This window comes from Dipodomys ordii, unplaced genomic scaffold (assembly GCF_000151885.1).
Source record: "Dipodomys ordii isolate 6190 unplaced genomic scaffold, Dord_2.0 Scaffold17, whole genome shotgun sequence".
Lineage (NCBI taxonomy): Eukaryota > Metazoa > Chordata > Mammalia > Rodentia > Heteromyidae > Dipodomys > Dipodomys ordii.
The window spans coordinates 21,724,552-21,735,688 of NW_012267233.1; the positions used below are offsets into that span (position 1 = coordinate 21,724,552).

Below are 11,137 nucleotides of genomic sequence, written 5' to 3' on the forward strand. Positions count from 1 at the left end.
TGGGTGAGTTAATGGGTTAGGCAATTAACCCTTCAGGGGTGGGTTAATGGGTTAGGTCCCAAGTTGTATGAGTTCTTTTTAAAAGAACAAGCCTGGTCCTTGTCTTCTTCATGCTTCATTGTTATACGTTGGTCTTTTCTGCTTATACTTGTTTCTCTGCTTCTCTGCCATTTTGTTGGACTAACAGGGATGTCCATGCCATGGGTATTATTTTTTTTATAGCTACACAAAACAGACTGAGATAGTGTACAATGCCAGGCACTACTGGCATGTTTTTCTTTGGCATGATATAAGATTTAATGGTTATTCTAGTTCCTAGAATATTTATATCTTTACAAATACTTCCTTATTGGGTATTATGGAACCTCTCAAACTTGATTTTTTTCATAAAGATCTTGGGCTAGTCAATAGAAAGCTGCTCCAATGTCTTTTTCTTGTTTTTCTACCTTAGAATATTCTATTTATTGACTGAGTAATGGTGGTATGAGGATTTGCTAGAAAAGCATTCTACCATTTAAGCCACACTTCCAAGCCCTACTTTAGAATTTTCTTAGCATTTATCTACCTTTGTGACAGATGTTTTCCTTATGAATTTTGAATTTTGTGAGTTTTTTTTTTTTGGTTGTGGGACTTGAACTCTGGGCCTGGATGCTGTCCCTCAGTTCTTCAGCTCAAGGTGAACACTCTACCACGTGAGCCACAGCACCACTTCTGGTTTTCTGGTGATTAGTTGGAGATAAGAGTCTCAAGGACTTTTCTTGCCTGGGCTGGCTTTGAATCGCATTCCTGAGATCTCAGCCTCCTCAGTAGCTAGGATTACAGGTGTGAGCCACCGGCATCTGTCTGTGAGCTTTTTTCTTCCAGTCTGTCATACAACAGAACAAATAATGAAAACGTTTTCCAAATTTTTAGTCTTAAATAATTTCTCCTCCCCAAATCTGTTTCTTTAAGAACATAACTCTTATCTGAAGCACATGCCATTATAGCACAACTGTAAACCTTATGTCAAATACCAAGGTAAAGTCAAAAGTTAATAAAGTTAAAGTGAATAATGTCAAAATAAAAGTTTATAAATGATAGCTAATCTTGTATTAGTTACAAATATGTTATTCATATGTATAAAACACTTCATATTTTGATTTTCTAGCTACTAGCAAGGCCATTAGTATCTGAAAAATAAGACAGACCTAAAATAATACAAGTTAATAGTAATATGCATTTTAAATGGAATGATAAAAACTTATTGTGAAAAGCATATTCAAAAGCTTATTATCATTGCCTTGCACAAGAGAAGCCACCTTGTTTGTTCTTTAAATAAGAGAAATAAATCAGATCATTCTAAATTCAGAACATTTGAACAAATGTATTTCAACAAGGTTTCTTTCCCCATGTTAGTGTGAAAATATAAACATGTAATTTAACTAGATTCCAAAGTTCAGAAGCCTGACTAGTTGAAGGTTCTCTACTTTTAAAATTATTGTTTGGAAAAGTAAACCTTTGTCCTCAATCTGTAAATTATTAAAATAAGTAAACAGGGCTGGGTGCTGGTGGCTCATGCCTATCTATGCAGGGGGCTGGGGAATCACGGTTCAAAGCCAGCAGGAATGTCCATGAGACACTTACTTCAATTAACCACTAAAATCAGAAGTGGTACTGTGGCTCAAAGTAGAGCACTAGCCTGGAGCAAAAGAGCTCAGGGATAGTGCCCAGGCCCTGAGTTCCAGCTCAACAACAGACAAAAAAAAAAAAAAGGAACAAATTTCTTGCTGTATTTGTACATGGAATGATTTGTTTCTTTACTTATGCTGGGATGGAGGCTAGTGATAGCTCAGTGGTTGAAAAGAGTCTTGGAATACATGAAGCCATGGATTCAATCCCTAACACCAAACTAGAAACAAACTGACAGGAGGGAAGGAAGGGAGGGAAGGAGGGAGGATTTAGGAAGGAAGGAAGGAAGGAAGGGAAGGAGGGAGGGATGGAGGAAGGGAGGGAGGGAGGTAAAGAAGGAAGAATATGTAAGATCAAAGGGAACTTTTTCTACCCTCTCTGAAGGTTTGCATCTTTACTACTAAAATAGATGGGTAATAGGTGGCTTAACAGGCATATATAAATTGATCAAGGCACTACATGTATAGGGCACATAAAATATGAAGCTCAAAGAAGGTCAGATGATTGGAGATAATGAATATCTTCATGGGGAAGTCAGCAGTCAGAGGCTGTGAGGAATTTTAGTGAAAGGAGTAGTAAATTTTGTGCAGGGGGAATGGGTGAGGCTGAAAAATAGTGGCCTATGACAAAGTTCCCCAGGCTCTTTCTGTGGTAAGACTTTAGTCTTCTTGGGTTAATGAAATATTAGCAAGAAGGTCAAAAGTAATTGTGTTTCTCATCTAAATCCAAAACAGGCTTTTAATTCCATCTTTGATTGTTTTGTATTGCCATAAAATCACCTATAACTGGGTAACCTGGGATCTTCTCCCTCTTGTAAGGGAGTCGCTGCCCAGGGGCTGATATGGGATTTATACTGGCTGCCTATGCCATGTGAATGAGGGGAGCCTCCTGTGGAACAAAGGGAACCTTTTCTTTGGCTTTGTTCCACCACTAACCCACCGTTATGACTCCCCCCCCCCATACTGTGTGGCCAGCTGGACAGAAATGGAGAGGACTTTCTTTCTCCTTGGGTTTAAGAGGCCAGTATGCAGCCTGAGATGAAGACTTCTGCCTTTGTCCCAAAGCAGCACAGTGTTCTCTGACCCTTTCTTGAGTCAAGGGAGACCATAGTTTCTCAAAAGGTGCTATTATCTTGCAGCTTAACTTTGATACTTATTCAACCATTCTCTGGTCCCCTCCACAGTTTGTTTGCTTTTTGTTTATATTTTCCCTCTCTTGGGAATGCTTCTCTGATATCCCTGGGGATGTTCTGGAACCCCTCTATAAAATGGCTTGGCACTAGACTCTAAAAGCCCCCTCAGTGCGGATCCCTTGAGACTGTGCAGTAACTGATAGGAAAATTCATTCCAGTACCCCCACATTTTTGTAGAAAGGCAGACAGGCAAGCAAAAATGTAAAACCATATACTGCTAGAGTAGAGGTACTCCAGGGGAAACACTGAGCTCAGACAGATGTTTGTCTTTGCACTTACTGCACAGGAAAGAATTGGGGCCGGGGCTGGGGGAGGTGACATGCCCATGGAGTGGCTACATCCAACCATCACTCCCTGACTGTCTTAGCTACAAGCAATTACTTTCATAAAGAATGATAAATACATCAGTGTATTAATCTTGACCTTGCAAAAATCTATTATTTTTTAAAATCACAGACAACTTAAAACTACAAACTACTATCTTTACTAATAAGTTCTATTAAATAAAATTTAAGACATACTCATACCATCTGCTACTTACTCGAACATTCTGTGGTTAGTTTTAATTTCTTCCTTTTTCCATTTTGGAATGAACGTTAAAGACAAACTTTACTTCCCAAATACTTGTCATCCAAAGGAAGCCATTTTTGTTTCCTCAATTTCCTTCCCCAAAGCTTCCTTTACTAACGTTCCCTTATCTCCTTACTGATTTTTTTAAACTGCACTTTGAATTTTAATTCTAAGAAAAAGAACTCAATTGTAAGTTAGAACTCATAATGTAAGGTAATAACCCTTAGACACATTAGTTGTGAGCCGATATTCCCCATTTGGTTTTAAAACAGGGAGAATAGGAGAATTATATGGAGATTGGCCTTGTACTAAGAGTCCAAACTTAAACTTTTTAATCGAAGGCTGAAGTCCTTGGCAGGCTTCTGGCTTAATAGGGTTGTGAGGAAATTTTGTAAGGTCCTTTAACAAATAACCACTGACTATGCATTTATGAATTTGCCAGGTGTTTCTGTGCCCCATACCTGAAGACATAGTGAATGAGATTTCCTTTGTGGTACCAGGGAGGTCTTTGGAAGGGAAGATTACTAACACCCCTAGAAAAAGGGATGTGTGTCTCAGGTCTAAGTTTATAGTAAACCCCCAAATAACTAATATGTCTCTCCCCATGAGAGAGCAGGACATTTAGATATTACTAGAAACTGATGAGAGTAAATAAAAATTTCATACCCGAATGTCAGAGGTTGAGTGAATCTTTTGATCTTTGGGGTATCATCAACACCCAACACAGCACACATTTGTTTGGATAGAGGTCTGGAGAAGGATGTTAGTGCAGAATAGCGAGCCCCAGTACCCAAGAGGAAATTTAATGATATATTTTTAACTTCAAGAAAAACCCAAGTTTCCTAAGATGCTATCAGTGGTTGTCGGGTCAGGGCTCAATTAGTCTTCTATTACTGTTATCTTGGAGGCCTCTGACCTCCCTCCAGAGTAAAGGACATGATTTCTTTCTTTGCAGAGGAGGAAAAAAATCCCAGTGGTTTTGGTTTCCTTCTAGGACGATTGGACTTCCAGTGCCTTTGCTCTCCACACTGATGGCTATTTCCCTTTCAGGTTATGAGAGCCAACTCCATTATCTGTTTTCCTACAGGTGTTTTCCTGAAAAAGAGATTATTTCCAGGACAAAGCGTCTCCCATAGTTAAAGCCAAATAGTTGGCCTTGCTCCTTTGCCTTTAACAGACCCCTCTTGCTCCCTTTTTGCTCTTCTATGTTATCCTGGTTGTTGAAGACCCCAAAGGACAAATCTACTAACTGATTAAATGTGGGTTTTTTTGAAGTTTTTTGGAGAATATCTAAAGTTTCCTGGCTAATAAAATTGTTTCCTAGGAGTATCTGTCCTTCTTGAAACTCTGGATTGATATTTGTATATTTCCTAAGAGTCTCAGTTAGCCCACCTTAAAATAATGCTGGGTAGCCAGGCACCAATGGCTCACACCTGTAATCCTAGCTTCTAAGGAGGCTGAGATCTGAGGATCACAGTTCAAAGCCAGCCTGGGCAGAAAAATCCGTGAAACTCTGATCTCCAATAAAAACCACTAGAAAACCGCAGTGGTGTTGTGGCTCAAGAAGTAGAGCGCTTGCCTTGAGCTGAAGAGCCCAGGGACAGCGTCCAGGCCCAGAGTTCAAACCCCACGACCGACCAAAAAAAAAAAAGCTCGTTTTGTTTTCCTTTCCTCCTAGCTTGGAGTTGCTTAAACAACCACTTCTGTTGGCCTCTCTCCCCTTATCCAGAAAGTCTTCAGTCAAAAACTATAAGGCAGTATCTCCTTCAGCCAGCTGATACAGGTTACCTAATTCATAAGACTTTCTGCCCGAGTGAATAAACGGAAACCAGGAATGATTTGGAAAGCTATACTAAAAATCCTGAGGGACATACACAGGTGCTTTAGAGAGGTGGGGCAGACTTCTGAGCTGGCCTTCTGAGCTGGTCTTCTAGACCAGACGATCACCCTGTTCAAAAAAAGCAAAGAACCCTGGAGCATGCAGTGACAGGAGGAAATGATGATCCTTTGTCCAAGGCTGGAAAGGGGGAGGAGGGACAGCAGGTGGCAGGCATGGAAAGAAGGGAAGTTGTGGTCCATAGCTCCACTGTGGGAGCACTCACTTCCCCAAACTCACCCTGGATGGGACCACAAAAGGGTAGTAGATAAATGGAGGAGAAAACATTTTCTCTTGTGCATTTCTGAAGGGCTCAGAAGAGCTAAGGTAAAGCCCCTTGGTTTTTCACAACTCACTGCTGTCCAGCAGGGACTAAGACCCCCTCCGGTCTTTTTACAGAGCCTCAAGGATGCTATTCAAAGGCACACTCCAGCAATGGAGGAGTCAACCCCAAACATCTACAGGAAACTGAAAGAACTGGTGACTGAAGCTAAACTCTTGATCAATTAGTATAGGCAACTACCTCTGTGTACTATAACAGGGAGCTGGACAAGGAAAAAAAGGGAGGATAAGAGGCAGGAGGCGCTGCAGCCCACTTCTCAGGGGACAGAACCAAATGTGAAGCTTTGTTTCCATTGTGAGCAGTTAGCATCTCCAAACAGGAGAAGAAAAAGACCTAAAAAGTCCAGCATCTACAGCCCGGCCTCTCTGCAGAGCTGCATTGGAGGAGAAAATGGCTTTGACTCTAGCCCGTGGAGCCCAGTTCACTACCCCAACCCCAATGACAGCCCTGGGACCTCCCCGACAAGTTCACTCACATCTATACTGCTCCAGGTCTAGAAGCGTCAGGGTCAAGCCTTCTAATGGATACAGGCGCTCATTTTTCTCAGCCCTTCCCTGTGCTCCTGGACTTTGATTTTCTAGCAAGATTGTTGTTCTGGACATGTCTGGCTAGAATCTGGAGCATTGTTTCACTAAGCCTTAGCTTGCAACTGGGGTGATAGCCACTTGAGCCAGTCTTGCCAAATCGTACCTAAGATGTCTGTTCCCCTGTGGGATAAGACTTGTTATCCAGATTGGTAGCTAAACGCCTCCTTCCTGCCAGAGGCTATTTCTGCATGCCTCTCATTAAAAGTAAGATGGATTCTACTGTTTGGATCAATGGTTTCAAGATTGAAAAAAAGTGGGCTGGAAAGGTGGCTCAGTGGTAGAGCGCTTGCCTTGCATGCATGAGGCCCTGGGTTCGATTCTCCAGCACCACATAAGCAAAAAGAAAAAAAAAGTCAAGTGGCGCTGTGGCTCAAGTGGTAGAGCGCTAGCCTTGAGCTGAAGAGCTGAGGGACAGCACCCAGGCCCAAGTTCAGGCCCCACGACTGGACCCTCCCCCCCAAAAAAGCCCAAACTCTTTTAACTCTATGGACCTCACTGACTCTGTGCTGTTTCCTACCCCAGCTCAGCTCAGGGTCTTTCTTGATTACTGTATGGCACAATAAACCTCAGGTCTCCTTGGACTGGTATGAACCAACCTGATAGAGAAATAGCCTCTTTCCACCTTCCAGAAGTACAATCATACTGCTTAGAGAAGCAGGGCCAATCTCCCCATTGCCTCCAAAGCCACTTACCCAGGCTACTTCTTCCTCAAGCATCTTCCTCGAACTGACAATCCATGCTTGGGATCAAATACAAAATATTAACCATACTCTTCATGCTTAGGCCCTGTGCGTTTCAATTACTAACAAAAAGTATGCTCTCTCACTTAGATCAAACTACAAATAACCACCGATATAAAAACCAACAAGCAAGGCCCTGAGGACTGGAATCACTACAACTATTTCAAAGTCCTTTGGTACCTCTGAGTCTCCTCTGGCAGCTGTCATGGGCTACCTTTATCACCCCATTCAGCCGGAAGCAGTAAGAACAGAGCTCCATGCTCCCCATGACAGCAGTCAGGGAACATGCAGAAAAGGGAAATGGAAGACATTAGTGAACTGCTTCAGGCAGCTTGCCCTCTTCCCCACTGGTAGCCAGGACTATGTGACAGGACAATGAGTTTCTGGGTCCCTCAGCTCATTCTTCTGGGTGGTCTGTACTTCCTTTTACTAAATAAACTCTTTAAAACTGTATGCATTGTCCCTGAAATTATTTCAATACTATCAGAGGACAAGAGCCCGGCATGCGTGTGTCTCATGTGCCACTGGCTTGTGCATCAACTCCTGCCATGAACCTGTGAAATCAGAACTATTTACTTCCAAAGTGCATTGGCAGGGCAGGCACAGGCCAGACATTTTGTTCCAAGGGGGCAAATAGGCAAGGAGAAAGGAGACACTGGTCAAAAGAAAATTCAAAACCTAATAGAGAAAACTTGAAGTGTTGGGTGTGAGAATAATTTTCATTGACTCCATTTGCCTCATCCTGTGCACGTTGGTGTGGAATTTTGACCCCTAAGACCTTGGGAAACTTGGGACCCAGCTATGCTCCAGCTCTTCTGGGTAAAGTTCTTCCTGTCTCACTGTCCCATTATGGCACTACATGCTGGGAGTGCTACATTTCTGTGCTATCTCATGACTCCATTAGGCATTATTCTAGTGGAGGCTGTTTGTGGCATCTCTGACATCATCTTTTGGGTAAGCTTTGTCCTAGCAGGATTTTGTGCAGTAGTTCCATCCTTGGGGGCCTTGAGTCCCCAGGTAAGTGAGGTAGGGGAAGCCATGTCCCCACAACTCTTGATTTCTGAATGCTGACAGAATCAAAACGTTGCTACTAAGGATGATCACTTATACCTTCCAGAGGAGCTGGAAGGACCGGCACTGCATTTGAACCCTCTCAACCCTGCCTGAGTCATACTGGGACAGTGAGGAAGGCTGTGCTGGAATACAGGAAGTAGAGTCCTGAAGATGTGCTTGGGCCTGTCCTCCAAAACCATTCTGTTTGTGGTGGGAAGGGCAGGCAGTTTGTTTTGTTGATACATCCTCTGCACTGATCATCTTGGCAAGTGGATACTATGTTATATTCTTGGTTTCATTGCTCCTAAAGTGCTTTTAATTTTTTTGACACAGTCTTGCTGCTGGGTAAGTGGTACAGTGCTTTCCTAGCAATCATAAGGCCCCAAATTTGGTCCTCAGCATTGCAAAAGAAACAAACAAGCCAACAAATATTATGTGGAGTAAAATAAGTCTGATACAAGAAGTTTTCTACAGTTTAATTCCATATGTATCAAATTTTAGAAAATACCAAACTATAGCAATAAGTAGATCTATGACTGCTTAGAATCACAGATGGACAAAGGGAATTAATCTGCAAAAAAGAAAGACAACATTTTTGAAATGATGAGCAAGTTCTATGCTGTGGTTATTATATTTGCTTTGCAAATCTATTTGCTATATATTTATCAAAACTCAGGCCAATTTAAATATTGTATACAAATTTGGTCTCAATAAAATTAAATTTTAAAGTGTGTGGTAATAGCTATGGTTAACCTAAAAAGTAATCTGGCAATTATTTATTGCTGATAGTAGTTACAATTTGAAAAGGAGGACTATATGGTACTGCTGTTCGAACTCACAGCCTTGTGCCTGCTAGGCAAATGGTTTACACACGAGCCATTCTTGCAGCCCTTTCTTGTACTGACACACACACACACACACACACACACACACACACTCCTTCCTTCCCTCCTTCCTTCCCTCCCTCCTTCCTTCCTTCCTTCTTTCTTTCTTTCCTTCCTTCTTTCTTTCTTCCTTTTTTTGTTGGTAGTGGGGCTTGAACTCTGGGCCTTTGGCGTTATCCCTCAGCTCTTCAGCTCAAGGAGAGCACTCTACCACTTGAACCACAGTGCCACTTTCTGAGTTGTTTATTGGAGATCAGAGTCTCATGAACTTTTGTGTCTGGGCTGGCTTTGAACCGTGATCCTCAGATCTCAGTCTCCTGAGTAGCTAGGATTACAAATGTGAGCCATCAGGGCCCGGCTATACACACTCATCTTTACAGACCAGAAGAACATCAACACAGATCTTCTAAAAGAATAAAATGATGCCAAAGTTGCATTATATTGCTTTTGAAATACTTATTGATGTAACTGGCATTAATGAGAGTTTATTTCTTCATGTACATGTGAGTTATGATCTATTGTCTTATTTATATTGATTTAAACTTTTTTATTGTTTTAAAGATAAGGTATAGAAGGGTTACAGTAACATAAGTCAGGTAAAAAGTACATAGTTTTTGGACAATGTCACTCCCTTGCTCTCTCCCAATCTTTTCCTCCTGTTCCATCCACACGTTGTAAAATTCATTTCATCTAGTATCTTTGTATGTTAGGCTGATACAGCCCCTTTAGGAATGACCCACTGATTGGGATCTTTCAGCTTTCGTTTATTTGGGAACATCTTTCTTTCTCTCTCAGTCTTGTCTTGCTAGAGCTTGAATCCTGTCAGGTATTTCCTGGACACTTACAGCCCTGACCTCATACATAGCTTTGGAGAGCTTCAGGAAAATGCCAGAGCTTTTTGAAGGCCCCCTGGGATTAGTGCCACCATATAGTTCAGGCTAGGATTCTGTTTATCTATGCTTTTATTCTTGCCTTAGGAAATTGCTGTATTGAATAATTGCAGTTGATTGTTTTAGGCAAATGACCCACAAACAGGGATTTTCCCACAGAGCAATCTGAGTCATTTTCAAATAACAGTTTAGGTAGTGCAAGTGGAACTTTCTTAAACAGTTAAGAGGTGTGTGTTAGAACATGTCTCAGAGCTAAGAACAATGGTTTGGGAACAGTTTTTCTTTTGAGAAGCTTTGAACTGTAATCCCTGTTTCAACTTATCTCTTTTTCCTCTGAATGTATTAATTTGATAATAATTAAATGACAAGTCAAACTAAACTCTTGCAAGTAATCCATCTTATTTTTTCTGATTTTGTCACATACGCTTTGTTAACAATTGAAAACAGACTATATTTAATGAAGGTGGCAAAAATGATAGCAGAATCCAGAATTCCAGCAAAATAGAGAGGAAAAAATTAGAAATTGTAATTTATATTGAAAAATTTTAAGATTTCTCAGTTACAATGGGTGAAGAGGAGAAAATACAGCTCAAAAGAGAACTTGGATATTTCTGGGCCACTGCTTTTTTAATTATTAACATAATTGGGGCAGAAATTTTTGTGTCCCACAAAGGAGTTCTGGAATATTCTTGCATGAATATAAGGATCTCTCTGTGTGTTTGGATTGTCTGTGCTATACTGTCCCTGACATAATCCCTTTGCTTTGTAGAGATAAGTGTCACTTTCCCATGCAGTGCAGCTCACTACTTTTTTCGGAAGAGATGCTTTGGCCCCATATCTTCTTTGCTGAGAGTTTGGACATCCATTTTTCTGGGACCAACAATGACTGCTGGTCATGCCTTGATGCTAGCTGAGTATGGTATCCAACCTTTTTATCCCGGCTGTGTTACCCCAAGTCTACCAAAGCAATGTCTGGCCCTGGCTGCATTGTGGATGGTGGGATTTCTGAATTGCCGTGGAATAAAAGAGATGACCTGGCTTCAGATGGCAAGTACAAATGCTGAAGGTGTCCATACTTAGCATCATTTCCCTAAGTTGAGTGTTTATGCTGGTAAGATGGAGGCAGAAGAATGTAGAAAGGTTTCAGAACATTTTTGATGGAGACATTCCAGATCTCTCCCAGATAAAAGAAACCATCTTCCAAGGATCTTTTTTTTTAATTTATTTTTTATTTTATTTTATTTGTGAACATACTGTACAGAGGGGTTACAATTACATGGGCAGAATAATGCATACATTTCTTACCAAGCATTGCAGCCTCCTCCTTTGTTTAC

At 41.2% G+C, this 11,137-nt stretch overlaps 1 protein-coding gene across 1 annotated transcript in view; it reads left to right on the forward strand.

Moving 5' to 3' along the window:
* Positions 1 to 10,367: 10,367 nt before the first annotated feature.
* Positions 10,368 to 11,137, forward strand: part of Slc7a13 (solute carrier family 7 (anionic amino acid transporter), member 13) — a 7,802-nt gene continuing 7,032 nt past the window's right edge. Inside the window, 2 exon segments of the mRNA XM_013012409.1 lie at positions 10,368 to 10,859; positions 10,861 to 11,016. Coding sequence (XP_012867863.1) covers positions 10,368 to 10,859; positions 10,861 to 11,016 — 648 coding nt within the window.